This window comes from Tupaia chinensis, unplaced genomic scaffold (genome assembly GCF_000334495.1).
Source record: "Tupaia chinensis unplaced genomic scaffold, TupChi_1.0 Scaffold000275_1, whole genome shotgun sequence".
NCBI classification, from domain to species: Eukaryota; Metazoa; Chordata; class Mammalia; order Scandentia; family Tupaiidae; genus Tupaia; species Tupaia belangeri.
In genome coordinates, this window is record NW_006159757.1 from 6,979,274 (window position 1) to 6,997,605 (window position 18,332).

General features: G+C 38.2%; 1 protein-coding gene across 5 annotated transcripts in view; it reads left to right on the forward strand.

Moving 5' to 3' along the window:
• Positions 1-18,332, forward strand: part of SFMBT2 (Scm like with four mbt domains 2) — a 264,272-nt gene that overhangs the window by 190,260 nt on the left and 55,680 nt on the right. For all 5 annotated transcript variants that reach the window (XM_006150049.3, XM_027772467.1, XM_014588412.2 and 2 more), the window contains 3 exons: positions 9,952-10,065; positions 12,910-12,952; positions 16,203-16,273. In XM_006150049.3, the coding sequence (XP_006150111.1) occupies positions 9,952-10,065; positions 12,910-12,952; positions 16,203-16,273 (228 nt within the window). The remainder of the gene's footprint in view (positions 1-9,951; positions 10,066-12,909; positions 12,953-16,202; positions 16,274-18,332) is intronic.

Below are 18,332 nucleotides of genomic sequence, written 5' to 3' on the forward strand. Positions count from 1 at the left end.
AAATTCTTTCCAGCAGGGGAAAAATCACATAGAAGAGGTAGCTTTTGAGCTGAGACTTGAAGGATGGATTGTAAAGGGGGGGAAAGGTGTTAAAATTGCCAATGGGATTTCAATTCTAGGTAATCTGAGGGTAAGGAAGCCACAGAGAACACGGAGGAAGAAGAATAGGTGTAGATAGACAAATAGATTTGTATTTCAACAGTTGCATTTTAAGACATGGAAAGGAATTCCAAGTGAGAGTGGCTAGCTGGTAGCTAGAATTTTGACACCAAAGCCTTAATCAGATTATCGAATTTATGGGACAGTTGCTTGGTTTGAGTTCAAGTAGTTACTTAGCAGAGTTTCCAGAAAGAATTTGCAAGGAGAAAGAATGAGGAGAACATCCCAAGGAGCCAGAGAAAGACTCAGTAGTGTGCCTGGTTCTTCCAGAATGGGCTCAGGTCTTCTGCATCACTGAGCAGCATTGGGAGGGGTGGGTGTGGAGCTAACAGACAGTTGCACTGGGGTGTGTAAATATCATTGGGCTTTTTTGGTCTATTGTGTTGAGGCTATGGAGGTGGGAGATGCAGTGTAGGCATCCTTAGGAGACTCTCAAGCCTTGTGGGCAAAGATGGGAGAAGGGAAGCAGGCAGGATTCACTGTCTGTGAGATTCGACCCAGAGGTTACACCTGCCAGGAAACTGCCCTCTGATGCCAAAGATTGGTTTTACTCTTTGCAGTTTTACATTTGCCTCTTGGGGTGCATGCCTTTGTGTGTGTGGTGTTTCGTGAAGCTGGGCCTGTGTACCCAGTGTTGAAGCATGAATTCCATTCTTGATTGAGAAGTGCCCCAGAGTCCTATTTATAAAATGGGATAAACTAATCCCCACCTGCTAAACTGATTTCATTACTTTAATTGTTAATTCGTGGAAATTGCTTCCCACCATTTTGGAACCATAGGGAGAATTTGGTAAATGTTCTCTATGGTGTTTATGCTCATTATTGTTCATATTTTTCTCCTATATAGAAGAGATTCATATTCTTGCACATTAAATATCTTAGTTGAGGCAGAAATTTCTTTTACACTATAAAAGTTATGACTACCAGACTTCATTACTACTAAGTTTCTTAGCTCTTGCAGTTGTTGCCACTACAAAAATATCTAAACAAAGCTTTTAACATAAAGAATAAAACCCAGTTTTGAATTTGGATGTCCTATTGTAAATTTAAACAGGAAGAGAATTTACATTTAGTGATTTTGCATTTTTGAATGTATGGATGGAACGATGGCCCTATAGGACTTGCTATTCAGTTTCTTTTAGTTTCAGTTTGTTAAAAACAAAGAGAATGGGGAGAAAAAAAAGACAAAACCTAAGAAAACCTAAAAACTTTAGGTCTCTGGAGAAATATAAAAATTTAAGTTCAGAAAATTTAACTTGAATCATCAACTTAATGCTGTTACTAGCATCTTAGGGTCTTTACTTTTTACTGCCTTCTAACATAAATATAGAAAATATCTTTTTTCATCATCAATAATGAGAAATACTCAATACATCCCAATATATGACCCTGTGCTGTGTACACAGCTGTGAACAGTAAGTGTTTACAGTTCAGGAATTGCATCCTTCTACCATGAATTTCCCAGTTCACATTGATGAGCATGGTATATGCAGGACTCAGTACCGGTGTGATGTCTGATTTACTTCTTCAAGTGCATTAGTAGCCGTGTAGGGGCTCTGTAAGTCTATAGAATGTCAGCATAAGTATTTAGAAGCAAGAAGCAGTGACAGCTGAAGAACAAGTAAGAGCTCTCCGTTTCCCATCTTAAGCAATGCATGTACTTTGAAATTGTCTAATGACATTTTCCAGTTGATCTGATTTTGTCTCAGCTTCTTGGCTGTGGAAAGATAGGTCTCGAAGCATGTGGTGTTTCACTGGCTTCCTTATCTTCATGCGCTTCTAAGTTGGAATGCAGTGCAGAGACCTGTGGGAGATCTTTCTTGGTCTGGCTGAGCTTGTGGGGGATTATACCCCTCTATCCACTGTTTACCTGTGTTTTTGGAGGTGATGGTAGGAGAACACTGAATGTTACCTCTTGTTAAAATGATTAGTGCAGGGGCGAGTAGGTGGCATGGTAGTTAAGGTGCTGGAATCACAAATGGGTTAGCACAGTTCGAGTCCCAGGCCTGTAGGCTTGAGAATGATGCTGGGCATATGTGCATGTGTGTCCAAGGTCCTGAGAGGAGAACGGAGAGAGGATTGTGGGGTAGCATCCCCCTGGGGGGTGATTTCTCTCTTTCCTCTCACTGTCTCTGTTTCTCTCTCTCTCTCTCTCTCTGTCAAGTGCATGGGTCCTATGGCAAAAACCTGTAAAACAAAAGAGGGGAGGTTAATGCATATTCTACATCTCTTGCTTTAGTTGGTTGGTTCTTGTTTTTCACTCATTTTTTTTTCTTAATGTAAGTTTCTTTATAAGTGTTTGTGATTCTTCATCTAGAGGATGTTTCCAATCCTTTCCTCTGTAGCATTTGACCTTCATTGGCCTCTCCTTCAAAGTCTCTCTTGTTCTCCGGAATCCTGAGCCAGGCAGGTTTCTCTTCTTGCTAACTGCTTCTCTTCCTTGGCTTTACTTTTGTGTTCTGCTTTCCTCACATGTAAAGGTCAGAATTCTTCAAAAATCTTCTCCAGTGCCCACATCTGGTCTTATTTTTCTTTGTGACTTCAGGTGGTCATTCTCTGCTGATGCATCTGAGACTCCCTCACTTGGAGCGAGCACATTGATAACTCCCATGTTCATCCACCTGCAAAATGTCTCCAGGTGGACTTCAGCATTTCCCAACATACCACACCGTTGTAGTTCCTGAACTGCCTGCCTCCTTGAGCACTGTGACGTACTTAGTGACAGTGTTGTTCTGCCTGAGCTAGAGACCACAAAGTTGTCCAAGCTGGAAACTAAAATGCCTCCTATGTATTTGCTCTTCCCATTCCAACCCCTCCATAATCAGTTAGTCACTCCAGTCCTTCTCTATATCTGTCCTGGACTGACAGCCACACCCCAACTATGGTCTTATCCCTTGTTTTTAGGTTTCAGTGGTGTCCTAGCTGTTTCATTTGTCATCTTCATAGGCTTTGAGAGTTATCTTTGTAAACTACAGTCACTTCCTTACTCCTGATAGCCAATGAGTCTGTGTCTCACAGAGCGAATTCTATATCATGGCATTCAGCAGCCCCAGCCCTGTATATGCATATCCTTCCTGGATATGTGATTAAGAATACTTTATGAGTCTTAAATGTCTCTTCTTATTTGTACAGCTCTATAAAACATATCTATAATACAGTCTATGTTACAGGCTAGTTGTAGGGATTGGCTAAGTGAATCTATAAAATGCTTAGTGTCGTGATTGGCATGTAGAAGTAAGTGCTCTGTAGATGTAGGTTGTTTATGATACTATTATTAACAGGCTGCACCTTTTCTCTTCAGATTTGCCTCTTGCACGAGCTTGCACTCCATCAGTGAGGACTGCTCATTGTCTCTATAAGCATCCTGTTATTGTTATTGGTGCCCTCAGCCATTCCACAAGACTGTGCTCCTGTCTGTACATCTCACACAGCACGAGGTTTTTACAGAACATCATGTGGAGCACTTTGTTTCTAAATGTTTGCTGAACAGATATGAGAAATAAATAAAATGTGTGTTCCTGAACAAAATGGCAATTTAAGATGCAACAGTCTCTTAAGAACTTGCTATTTTGCCAACCAGATTTTGAGACAGCGAGATATTTTATACTTGTGAGCTAAAATGCAAAAACTCCTGATGGGTTATTTATCTTTTTTGTGTGTTTGGCTCAGCTTCAGCAAACCTCCCTTCATACCATTTTCAGCTAGGGTCCTGTTAAAGTGCGCCTTCTTGGGGCCAACCGCAGACTGAGTGCACCTGAGTCTTTGGGAGTAGGGGATCTGGGATGTGCATTTAAAGCCTCCTCCCTGGATGATCACTAAGTAGACTCACTAGAGTTTGTAAACCCCTTTGGTAGATTACAGGGACAAGGTGTGTATGGTTCAATCTCATGTGTGTAGGAAATCAGGTGTAGAAAATGAACCCTTAAACCTTTTCATAATTCGTGAAAAAAATCAGGTGATTATAAGCATTTTGCAGACACTTGTAAAACTGAAACATGAGACAATACAAATGTGACTTAATGGTATTGCAAGCCCATGTAGGTAGTTTTAACATCTTTTAAAAGAGGCGTGGCATGAATCATTTGTAGCAGAAGCTGCTTCAGCAGATTAGGACCCAGGAGCAATATTTCTTGGATAGTTAAAGAAGATGGCTCCCAAATCAGAGCTATTTATTTTGAAAGTTGGTACTTTCTTAGGTTTTTAGTGACCAACCAAAAAAACTGGCTGTAGCTGTCTTAAGTAAAGTGTGAATTATTTTGAAAAGCTATTCACAAGAGGCCAGGGCAATCACCTTTTCAGAATGCTTTGCAACCGGAACCAAAAGAAAGTTTGGGTTGGAACCAGCAGTTAGCATAATGGCTATGTCACTGGACTCCCATGTGGTTGATAATGGTTCAAGTCCTGGATCCGGTGGCTTAAGCTCACGCTGGGCACGTGTGCGTGTGTGCCCAAGATCCTGAGAGGAGAATGAAGGAGCAGGGGTTGCGGCATGGCCAACCCTTGGGGAGTGATTTCTCTCTTTCTGTCTCTCTGTTTCTCTCTGTCTTTCTGGCGAGCGCACATGCCCTGTAGCAAAATCCTCTAAAAAAAAAAAAAAGAAAAAAGAAAAAAAGAAAGAAAGTTTGGGTTTTCTAGTTCCCCTTGTGAGGAATGTCTCCTGGGTGACCATGTTCTCACTGAAGAGGCTGGACCTCTGGGGCGAGAACCTAAACCTGTTCTCATCTCCCACAGGGCCAAGCTTGAATTCTCCTCCTCTTGTGGTAGGAGGAGATGACTATCTCATCATGAGAATTCTACAGAAGGATTTGAGGCCCTAATAGAAAGGAGACAGATGCTTCGCAGGTCCCAAAAGAAGGAGGGCTAAAGGAAAAGGAAAATTGCTCACCTCAAATGTTTTCTAAAGCTCTGTATTGGACTACCCATTTTCAGATATCTTCCACTTACCAGCTGGTTTCTCTTTTCCTGCGCCTCAGTTTACTCATTTCTAAAGTAGAGGTGAAAACATTCCTTATTTCTTAGAGTTGTGAGGATTAAACACTTGGAAAATGTCTGGCCTGTAGTAAGCCCCAAATTTGCTAGCCTGTGAGCACTTCTCTTTTTTCTCTGTCAACACATACATGCACACTTCATCCCATTTCTGTTGTTCCCTTCAGACCATCTATTTCCTATGATATCTTGATCTTTCCAGCCACAGTTTTGCCCAGTTCTTCAGAGTTGACAGAGAAATGCCCTAAGAGCTCACTTTGTAGCTGAAAGCATTTGTAGAGGAAACAAATGTGTCAGGTAGATGCAGGATTTCTTCTTCAGCTCTTGCTTGCTCATGGATCAACAGGCTAGCTTTTAGTTCTTCTAGCAGTTCACCTTTTTATCTCACACTTGAGCCTATCAACCTGTGTCATGTCCCTGGGATAGTAAACAAGTGTAGCATGTTCCTTTCAAGACCTCTTCTCTTTCTTCCCATCCCAGCTCTTACTTGAGATGAAGAGGATGTTCTGACTCCGTTACTGAAGTAAATGAAAATCATGTCCCCTCCTTGTGCTTGCCTCTGAGGCTGCCTCCCCACATATTCCTCTTGCCTCTAGTTTATTTCCCACTTTTTAAGCTTGTCTCTCTTCTGTGATTTGCTGTGAGTGGAGGAAATTCATAATTTTAGGAGGTTGGTAAGATTGTGTTTCTGTAGAAACACTTAAGTGTCTTCCCAAGCAATCTCTTTTTCATCCTGATGTTCTGGGTAGAGTAGTGCCCCGTGTCATTGGTTAGATGGAGCCGCCATACGGTCTGTGCAGTTAGAAGGACAGGTGATCGTTGTGATTTGCTGACCTGAAACTGTCAAGTCAGCAAACTACTTTTAAGTTTCCAAAGGTATTCTCACAAATTTATATGCTTTTAAGTTTATTTTGTGAGTATGGAAAGTCTTCTCTTAACATTAATATGAATCATATGCAGTTTAGTTTTGTGTTATTTTATTATAACTAGATCTTCATTCATTTGACCTCTATGTCAATATCATATTATGTACAAGATTCTTCTTGTCTTCTCTGCATAGCTTTTGTTGTGATTTTTTTTTTTTCATTGTGGTAGTTGTGGGGGTTGTGATTATGACATTATGACACAGGCAACTCATTCACAAAGGCCAAAAAACTGCAAAGAATGTTTGGTCAGATTTTCCCTTCCAGCCCACAGCTACCTTGTCCCTTTCTCAACAGCTGTCCCGCTGTGTTAGCATTCTGCAATTCCTTCCAGATTTGTTATATGCACTTATGAATATATGGTTATTTCTATATTTTAAGCAGATGGTAATGTATTACATATGCACAGTGTTCTGTGCCTTGCCTTTTTTTTTTTAAATCAACAATACATCCTGGAGATCTTTACATATAAGTATATAAAAAGGTGTCTCAGTCTTTTTAATAGCTGTAGAATATTTCAGCATATGGATGTACCCTAATTTGCTTAAGCACTTTCCCTTAGGCAGACATTTAGGCTTCCTGATAGTTTCTGAAGTGAAGGTTCTAGATAAGGGTGAACAAAGGGAATCTCTACTGACCAAAGGCAGTTTGAGCAAAGTCAGTGGTTGAACTGGGTTTTGTGTCATTAGGAAGGGATTTTTCTGGGAAGTAATAATGATGATTGCAGAGGTCTTTTGTGGATTATTCATTCTTACATGTATACTTTTAGTAGTCCCGGAATAATCAAGGAGGAGGATTGCTCACATTTTTAATGGATTATTTTTATTTATTTATTTTAGAGGTTTATGCCTAAGGGCATGTGCACTCACTGGATAGAGGGAGAGAGAGACAGAGAAAGAGGAAAAGTGAGAAATCATCCCCAAGGGGCGATAGCCATGACGCAATCTCTTTGCCTCTATTTTTCTCCGGGGATCTCGGGCACACATGCATGCACACGTGCTCAGTGTGATTTTCAAGCCACCGGGTCCAGAACTTGAACCATAGTCAGCCATGTGAGAGTTCTGTGGCACAACCACTTTGCCATCTGCTGGTCTCTTAATGGGTTATTTTTATAAGCTCTCAGGTCATTAACCTTGGAAAATAACAGGTTTAATTTCAAAGATTATTCTCTGAATCTGCCTGAGTGTATGTAAATACATAATGCTGAAAAGGGGGACAAAAGGAATGGTTACTAATCATTCAGAATGGAATTTGAAAATACTGAAGAAGATGAATATGTCTGTACCCCACAAAAGGTAAATAATAAATACATTTTAGAAAAATATTGGAGTCAGGAAAATTTCCTGGGTGATAAACAACATACCATTCCACCAGGTCTTATTTAATAGATGCCTTAATGGGCTCTATTTGGGGTAGGGGGAAGGTAGGACTATAATTTTCTTGAGGAATAGGTAGATGCCACATTTTAGTTCATAAATATTTGTTTAATTGAATGAGAAGCATGATCAAAGAATTCTAAAGTATGATAAAGATAGCTTTAGCAACATATTAATGTATATAGTGTACAGAACTGTATATATTAGGACATTAATATGATGTGATGTTTGAACTAGCAGAACATTGGAAGATGAAAGTCATAATTTAGAAAGGAATAAGCTATTAAATTCACTCAATGCTTCCTTTTGAAGTACTGCTTTAATGACCTTGAAAATCTTATTTGTAGCCAAACATAAATCTGGAAGTAGAAATGTATCTAGTAGATGAATTTAACCTGTTAACACAATTGTTGAGTAGCTAAGATACAAATGCTATTTCTGTGCATCTGAATAGGAAAAAATGACCTTGGATAACAGGAAACAGCCTGATTTTTTTGTGCCTTCTTTCTTCTGAAGACTCTTGTGGCCTTCAGGACAGGGAGTCACTTTCACATTTGAAACTGTTGGGAAAGTTTCTTTACTTTTTGTCTGTTTTGAACTTACTCTTTGATGCTATTGGATGATTCTTTTGGCACCTATCTTAAATATTGGTTGAGTTGTATCATATTAGATAAGATTGCTGTTCATTGAACTTGGTCGAAATTAAGCTCTGTAAACCTCCCTGCATGCCTTTAATTTGCATATCCTTCAAATTACATGATAATTAAGTATATGAAAGTTAGTACTGGGACCAGCCCGTGGCATGGTGACTAAGGCAGCTGGATCCTACATGGCCGACTGTGTGCTTGGAATCCCACACCTGGTGGCTCAAAACACAGGCCAGGCATGTGCTGGTGGGTGTCCAAAATCCCGAAAGAGGGGCAATTTGTAGGACAAGGGATTAAGGCATGATCATTCTCATTGAGGGGCAAGGCGCTTTCTCCACCCTGCCCTTCCAGGGGAGCTCATGTGCCCTTTCACAAAAACAAACAAACAAACAAATAAATACGTGACTAATAACAATGATGATGATTATACATGCATCAGCTGTCAGAGTGTTCAGGGCACTTTATGTATACTGATATATTGGCTTAAAGCTAAATTAGCATCCTAGATTAATCAAATACCATACTCAGTTTCCATGATATCTAGTTAATGCTGATATGTAAGAGGTGGGGGGTCAGTGGGGCTGACCTTGGACTCAGACCCTTTGATTGATCTGTTGGTATTTTGCTTTCTGAGGTCATGGTTTTGGTGGTGAGGGAGAATATGTTTCAGAACTCATCAGATGTCCTGTGATAGATGTGATGGGGTTTCCTATGCTATTTTATCTTGGTTCTCAGTGAGGAAACCAAAGCAAAACAAGATCAAGTGGTCAGAGTTCACGAGTTACTCTATTCACTGAGCTCCTATCTTTTGATTCTTGCTGTAAGGGCATCTTCTCTCAGAGTTGTTTTTGTTTTGTTTCGTTGTGTTTTTGTTTGTTTGTTTTGTTTGTTTGTTTTTCCATAAGAACTATTAGTTTGGTGTAGAATCTTCCTCTTTAAACTAGTCTGGTGGGTTCCAAATTTATTCTCTCCATAAACAGAGCTCCTTGCAACATTTGCTACTTTTCTATCCTCCTTTCTTCTCTTTTTCAGAAGTCCTCCACTGTGATGCCAGTCCATCACAAGGGATTATTGTGATCGCGAAATGGGATGTGATAGGCAGAACTCACTAAAAAGGCATTCCAACATAAATGGCTTTTGTGGGACAAAGTCTGCTTACCACAAGCTGAGTTCAAAATAAATGCCTTCAGTCCAGCTGATCAGTTAACAAGTTCCCTAGAGAAATGACCTCGTCTGTATGTGCACCACTCATATTTAGTGTTACTGGGTTTTACTAGTTCCTTTTAGAGACAATATTTGACATTCTTTAGCTGAAGGTAGGTCTTTGCTTGGTGTTGGCTGAAGCACTTCATGGCGGCTTAGAGGTGGGCCTGTGGCGTCTGCCTCCGATCTCACAATATGTGATTGATATCAAAGCTGTTCTTAGGAAAGGAGGGTACAGATGCTTCTCAATTTAGGATGGGGTTATGTCTTGATAAGCCTATCGTAAGTGGGGAACTGTCTGTTCTTGCTCTCTCTTCTAAGATCCTTGGCGCAGATGCCCATCTCTCCTAGGTTCTTTCCTTTCTCTATTTTCAGGGAGAAGTGACTCTCTTTTCCCAGCCCCCCACTGACTTGAATTCCCCCGTTCCCCTTATCTTCTTCTTGCTGTTTCATACTTCAGGTCCTTGTATTCCTCCTAAGACTAAGGACTCCCTTTAAGGTCCTATCTTTCATACTCTCAGTGTTCATTAAGTTTTTTTTTTTTATCCTGAGGAATGTTTTTCACAGTCTTAGGGATGTAAGATCATTTTTGTTTTCTGCTGTTTCTTTGTTGATAAAACCCGTTAGTACTTGTTGTCTCGGCTTCTTCCAATGCAGGTCTGCAGACGCCAGTTCCCGAGGTCATTGTTGATGTTGAATCCATGGATATCTTCCCAGTGGGCTGGTGTGAAGCGAATTCTTATCCTTTGACGACACCACACAAAACAGTCTGTAAGTGTTTCCCAGGTGAGGGGGTGGTGGTTTTGGTGAATAAATAGGCAGTTTTTAAAAGAAAGTAGAGCTGAGTGGTAAGAAACAAAAAAGGTTTGGGATATTCTACAGAGCACTAACAAGTTTGTTTGTTATCTCTGTTATCCTTGAAGTACCTGCATGACATGAGTATTGGGAGGCATTTTGCAGACTGATTAACTAAGTCATAGTACAGACTCATTTGAAGGCCACAGAGAGAGGCAGGAAAAAGAAGTCTGAAATCTTTACTCCCAGTTTTATATACAATTTGTTGTTTTGATGGGACATTTTTTAATTAGATACTATATTTTCCCATATACTATATGTTGCTAATCATTTCTGAGAAAGAGCTCATTTTTCTCATAAAGTTTCCCCTAAAGGAATCAGAATTTGCCCCAATAATTTACTAACAACTTAACACTACACTTAGCACTAGGTAATGGGTGAGATTTTGACTATACTTTAAAATGTATTATTAGCTTACATTCTTTTGATCACAGAAATACCGAATAAAACTAGTATTAGTAATTGCATAATTCAGCAACACAACACACACATATATACACCCATGTGTGCATACAGTTAAATATGTGCAGCAGTGTGTTTTAACATATATTATTGTAGGTCATTATTTTGAAATTGTATCATTTAAAAATCTTTAAATCTACTAAGTCTTTCCACCCTCATATATATATAATATAATTTTGAATTATGGGCCTCTAAAAATAATCAGTTTTAATTTTTTTATTAGGGAGATTATATTTCTAATATTTTCTTTATGGACTTTATATATCAGCTTTACTTCTTTCTAGCAACTTGTTCTTTGCTGCACTTCTGTAAATTTTCAGAACATTACTACGAGCAAAGTCTCATCACAAAGTTAACTTCACATTCCCTCATGTCACCAGATTTTGAAGAGTCTCGCTTCTCAGTTTGCATTAAGAGTAGTAGAGGACCTTATTTGTGAAGAACAGAGTAGGTGGTCCAGATTATAGACAGAAGTGGATCTTTAAGGGATTCTTTTCTCCCTTTCATCATCCTGCTTAGTGAGTCCGATCCAATTAGGGTAGTGTCTTTTTCACTTAAAAAAAAAGTTTAATTTTTTTTCTTTTTGCCAGAGGATGTGTGCACTCAGCAGAGAGAGAGAGAGAGAGAGAGAGAGAGAGAGAGAGAGAGAGAGAGAGAGAGCGAGCGCACCAGGAAAAGAAAGAAAAATGCAAAAGCACCTCCTAAGGGGGTGTTCATGTCACAATCTCTTCTCCTCCAATTCTCCCTCCTTTCAGGATTTTGGGCACATATGCACACATGACCAGTGTGTTTTCCAAGGCTCCATGTCTGGGACTCCAAATGCACAGTTGGCCTTTTGGGATCCAGCTGCTTCAACTATCATTGGCTGGACCTAAGATATTTCTTAAACTTTGAGCTTAAAATAATTACTTAAATCTCAGGGGCATTCAGCTCATCCCCTCATTTAATGTAATTATTCTTAACTAGCTTAGCATCATGGCCAGTAGTCAGGAGTTCCCTGGGTTCTGTTTTGGGGCTAGGACTCAGTCCCCTTTGTTCTTGTCCCCCAGATAGAATGGAGTATCCAGCACCCTCATCTCCCTCCTTCACATGGACTTGGGGGGCTACAAGCGTTTGTGTTTTCTGGAGCACAATCACATGTGGGTTAAGATGGACAACATGATGTTTCCTCTTGACTTTGTACAAGTCTGTTGTGCTTGGCTCTTTGCCGGAATATTGTATGATTCGCGCCTTCTCACCCTTAGTAACAGAGACTGAGTGAAACAAGTTGTTCTCCACTCATTTTTCATCTTGGAGATGATACAGTTTATACATTTTAAAGTAATAACTGGAATTAAGTACCACACAAAGTCAAGAGTGGGCAAAATTTTATTGAGTCTTTCTCTTATTGATTCTTGCTTTCATCGTTTGTTTTTCTTTTCTTTTCTTTTCCTTTCCATTCCTCCCCTCTCCTTTTTTTTTCTCTCTTCCTTCCTTCCTTCCCTCCTTCCTTCCTTCCTTCCTTTTCTTTCTTTTTTATTTCTCATATATTTTACTTCTTTTTTTTTCTCCCTCCTTGATTCCCTCACCCTCACTCTCTGCTATTTCCCACCCTTCTCCCACACTGTCTCTGTAGAGGCAGACTAACTCTAAATTCACCAGACTCTCACATCTTTAAAAGTTTTGTTGGGAGTAATTTATGGTTCTGTTGGAAGATGTAGAGTTATCTGAGCCAAAATTAATAGGTGACAAAAGTTCTGGTTTATTTTTGTTAAGGTAATTCTAATCAATTATAAATATAAATTGGAAATGTTCTTAACCAGAAAATCATTTTCTGGTTTATTTCAATATTTGACTAGACATATTTGTTAGCCACCAATTCTTCTTCTGCTAATGAAATGTTTTAGTTTAAATGCATGCCTCTTATCTTAATTTGGGAGTGTGCTGTTGGGGTAACACTTGCCTTATCAAATTTTCTATGGGGAAAAATAATTTTAGATAATTGTACTTGCAACAATTTATCTTAACCCGTGCATTTATGCAAGGTAAAATATGTGTTCTCTTTTTCTTATTAAAAGCACAATGTAAAATAAAGTGGCTAATATAGTGATAAGATTAAACATTCTAAGTTCTATTAAGATCTCATGTCTGATGAGACCAAGTCTATTTTATGCTAGAAGAAACTTATATAAAATTGTGGCATGAGTGAAATAACATGTTAGTATTTAAATTACTTTAAAATGGGTACTTTTTTTTTTACACTGGGTCTTTTTTTGATGCAAACTGATTTTTTAATTTTCCCTTTTGCCTGCTTTATAGCACAAAAGAAGAGAAAGATTGCAGTTGTACAACCGGAAAAACAGTATGTGTTCTTTTTTTTTTTCCTTGTAAAACTATATGACAAACTGTAGAGGGTCTTTATAAAGGATAGAGAAGCCAAGATGTTTTTATTAGAATGTTAGGCAACGAAGAGCACACTAGGGAAGGTGACAGTAAAATATAGCTCTGTTATTTATCGTGCACCCATCATGTACAAGATGCAGTGCCTGCTTCCAAAGAAACTTCAAGTCCAGATGATCCTGGCTCACCTTTTATTCCACCTCAGCCTACCTGAAGAAAATCCCACACTTACACACTGGTAGTAATCACATTCTAGGCTAGCAATTCTTTATATATTTTTAAAGTTTATTTATTTATTTGTAATATGAGAGAGAGACAAGAGAAGACAAGCTCCCTCAATAAGGTCTCATACTGTGATCTGACCTCGAGCCCTCCCAGTGACCAGGATCATGGGCAGTCACACGCAGTGCCTACAGGTCAGCCTAGAAACCAAACCCCATGGGCAGTCACACGCAGTGCCTACAGGTCAACCTAGAAACTGAACCTCAATATATATGTGAGTCTAGCATTACAGGGTGCTACATTACCACTGTGCCGATGCTAGCGATTTTTAATGCTCCCTGTGGCCTTGCATGACAAGTTCTGATGAGCAGCTTTGTCCCCATCCCAAATGCTGTCCTTATTCACCTCTCATCATGGCAGGCCAGAGAGGTGGAAAACTTAAGTTCCTCTCCAATTCTGCTACTTCCAGCTTGGTGAACTGAAGCAAATTGCTTTTCTTCTCTGCATCTCAATGTCCTTGTTTGTAAATACCTATTTCTCAGGGTTTTTATAAATTATATTCCATGTTAAAAAAAAAAAAAGAAACTGTGGGTCTTAGATTATGAAATAAATAAAGGTCACCCCCATTTGAATTGTAATTTTATGAGGAAAGACAAGGTGTAGGACAGTGTGTGTACATGCAGGCAGTGTGTTTTCAAAGCTTGTAACTATTGTTAGCATTTTAATATACTGAAAAATATTTAAAATAGGCTAAAATCATTTCATGCCAAGTGATTCTGTTTTCTTAAGTAAATAAAAATACATGGTTGGAACCAGAACTGAAAACCGCATTTCTTGTGCACTCAGGTTTAAATTTAAATGAAATGAAATTGAACAATAACTGCCTTGTTTTCTGAATGAAAGTAACAGTTTTATGGGTATTTTTTGTGTATTCATTTTTAAACACAATAATATCAAGGTAGTCACCTGACTTAATCTTATCTACATAACTGAAGGAGAGAGATTAATAATAGACCCATGATTGAATCCCAATTCGAATTCATCCTCCCGGTGAACTTTCTGAATTTGCAGTCCATGGATTAATGGTCTCAGTTTTTACATGTGTCAGCTACCTAGAGAGTTTATGAAACCACAGCTTGCTAGATTCCGTTCTTAAAATGTTTGATTCAAGATATCTGGGGCAGGGCCTGAGACTCTGCATTTCTAAGTTCTCAGGTGCAATTGACGCTGTGGGTTGGCGGGCTGTACTCTGAGAACCCTGGCTATAGATGACGCCACTAAGGTTTCTTATAATAGTTTATGAGAGGACTTCCAAAAGTTCATGGAAAAAAATGGAATTGAGGAATAAGTTTATTTTGGTGGAAAAGAATTAAAATCCAAGTATAGTTTTTTCATAATGTGCATTTTCCAAGGGTTTTTTAAAGAACCCTCATATGTAGTTTTTTACCTATGTGGTTTCTATGTAGTCAACCTGGATACCTTTGAGAAAATCAATTCACCTCTGCCTTCTAAGGCCACCTTTAAAAAAAATTTTTTTGGATAATAATATGCATGATTAAGTCACTATGCAGTATATTCTGGATGGGAAATCACATTTTGTATGCTGTGATGATGCTTAGGGAAAGTATGTAAATTAAGTTACAAAAAAATGTTTCAGAAAAAAAATATCTATTCAATGACTGCAGTAAGAAATATAGCCCCAGCTAGGTGCTACTTAATAGGATGTGTAAAGTTAGACTTGTGTTCATGGAAATGTATATATCAGCTGTGTTTGCTATTAATTAAGGTCTTTAGTAATTCAATAAAATGTGTGTTTGTGGAGGGGGGGAGACAGTATAGAAAGCAACATAGATACCAGAGACAGTGTGGGAGGAGAGTGGGAGATGGCAGAGGGTAAGAGATAGGAAATCAAGGATGGGGGGGAAGCAAAACACACAGGAAAAAAGAAATGGAAAATTATTTGTTGACAATAACATGTATGTTGATGTGCTTGATTGAGACAATATACAGTGTACTCTGGATGGAAAATCCCATTTTGTATGCTGTAATGATGTACAGTGAATGAACGTAAACAAATAAATTTAAATAAGAATAAATTTTTAAAAAAAGAAAAAGAAGACATTGTAAAAGAAAATATTTATCCAGCAAGTTATTTTTTAAATTTTTTTATCGAATTATAACAGAGCTCTGTCTTGGGATAAGCCCACTTCACATTTTAAGGGTCACCAGTAATAAGGTTTTTTTGATAATATCATCTTATTAGTCTGACCATATTCCACAGCATAGAGGTCAGAAATCAAGGGTTAGCAGAAAGTGGTTTTCAATTAAGCAGCGAAGTAGAAAAGTCTCACCTTAATTAACTAAAAGATAGTGTTTCTTCATGTCTAAAATATAATGGAAGACACTATTACAGTTCTAGAACAGGAGACCAACCCAGCAGCAACCTAGAAGAAATTGATCAGTGATGGCCACTCAGGGGCAGATGTTCCACAGGCTTCTTTTTTGCTTTTTCTTTTGTTTTTGTTTTAGATTTTTGCCATAGGACATGTGTGCTCTCTGAAGAGGGGCAGAGAGAGACAGAGAGAAGGAAAGTGAGAAATACCCCCCGGGGTGGGGAGTGAGATGATCATGTTGCAGTCCCTTCTCCTCTTGAGATTTGGTCACGCATGCACACATGCCTGGTGTGATTTTTCAGGCAACTGGATCTGGGACTCAAGCCATGGTTAGCTATGTGGGAATCTAGAGCCTTAATCCCCACACCACTTGCTGCCCCTCCATAGGTTTTTTAGGATCATCAAAGGAATTTATGGACAGCTTTTCTGAAATAATTATTTTATCTGGTATTACAAGCATTGCACGTATACACACATTCAGTCTTAGGATGCTCTTAAATTTCTGGAATAGTCACTTTAAATTATGAAAAGACTTGGAATATAATAGTTTCTTCTGAAGTTTGTGACCAGTGATAGTTCAATGTTCTTTATCAACAGATTGCCATCCACAGTGCCTGTTAAGAAAATACCTCATGACCTTTGTTTATTCCCTCACTTGGACACTACAGGTGAGTGAGTTCCATTGTGCTTATTGTCCCTCTCCAAACTGTGAAGGGAACATGTATGTATTTTTAGATAAATATTAATATATTGCAATGTTGAACCTATTCTCTTTTCCGCTGCTGCTATAAATTGATACTTAAGTTTTTTTTTTTTTCCTAAGCTAAACTGTTTGTACTTCTTCTGTTTCTTGACCAGTAGCTCTAGATAATTCTCCTGGTCTGCAGAAAACAGGTCCCTGTGCTTCTTAGAAATTATGAGTAAATAGACTAAAACGCAGAAAAAGTTGAAAGATCATCATTAGGCATCCTTTTTTTGACATTTTATGTCAGTTTCACTTGCATTTTTACATTAGCAGTTAATACTTAACTTCTTGCTGGCTTTTTAATTGTTCCTTAAAAACCACATGTGTTTGAATGGCTGGCTATGAACAATAAATGTGTTTTTTAGTGTGTAAAGTCTTACAACTTAAAATAACCTCTGAAAATACAATTGTGAGCTACCCTTTGACCACTAAATCTGATAATAAGCATGTTTATACATTAAGTAATACTTTATTTAAAATTCTGTTTTCTAAGCCAAAATTAAACCTCTGAATTCCAAGATTAAAACCTACGGAAGAATTTCTATTAGTTGAAGTTATCTTTGTAGTAAAGAGAGCAATTTTATGAGTAGACTTAACATAATTTTTTTTTTTCCTAAAGGTCTGGGCAGGGTAATCTTACCAAAAATGTTCCATGTAAATGCATCTGTGGACTTAGTGATTTTTCTTGTGGTATAGAATTTAAACCTCAGAATAATTTCAAAAGAACCATGTCATCTACCCTGTAACAGTCTATAATTGTTATTTTAATCTTTTTTTGGCATATTCTGAAGAGTAACATTTCTACTGCTTTATCTATTGGTGCTTAATAGAAGTCCTTATAAGAATAAGTGTACCTAGATTGTTAACTTACATCTCAAATTAATTACAGGATTTATATAGAAATATCATTGCTGGTGTAGCTTAGCTTGGCTCAGGGGTAGTGCAGGGTGGGAATAGAGAGTTCCTTAGCCAAAAATGAACCCTTATTCTATTTATAGACATCGAGAAATTTTACAATGAAATCTTGTCATTTAATAATTCTACTTTTGACCTATGGCACCTTAAGATACAGCAAGACTGACAACTTGCCTGGTTTACTTTCTACATTGAAAGACTAATAAGGGTAATGAACATTTTAGCCACAATAAGGTACTCCCATTTCACTTCCACTAGATTGGCAAAATGGAGAAGTCTAATAGTATCTAATTTTGTCTTGGTCATCCGACAACAGGATCGTTTCCACAATCCTGATAGGAATATGTTGGGATCCTCATGGTGGAGGCTACTTTGGCCTTGTGTAATAAAACCGGAGATTTATATTCCTGTGACTGACCAATTCTACTCTTGCTAGATGCTGGCAGGAATCTCTTGCTCATATGCAGGAGTAGATTTTTACAGCCATATTCATTAAACACTGTTGGCAATACTGAAAAAGTAGAAACAACTGACTATCCATCAATAAGAGTTTAGGTGATGAAAGTATGGTGTATTCATATAAAGGAGTAATATATAGAAGTGAAAAATGAATGAGTGTTCTAGATACCCATTTATCAACTTAGATGACTCTTAGAAACTTCATCTTAAGTGAACAAACAAAATTTTTCAGAAAACCACTTATGGACTGTTTTTGTAAATGTCCAAAATATATTTTGCTTCCAGGTATACACCCATAAATGTATGATAAAGTTTATAGTTTTGCACGGGTATGATAAATAAAGAGTGATGTCCACCATGGGAGGCACGTGGGGAGAGGTGACTAGGATACACAGCGATCTTAACTGTGTTGTTGGTGTGCTTGTTTCCAAGCTGCAGAGTGATAACAGTGTCTCTGTCTCTCTATATTTTTTGTGTGTCTTAAATGCTGCATATATAATAAACAAAAATATTTATTTCTATGATGGGAATATAATCAGAATTTCTAAGATAGTTTTAGGAATAGAAAATGTCCTGATATTAGGACTTAGTTCATCTTTCTCAAAAAA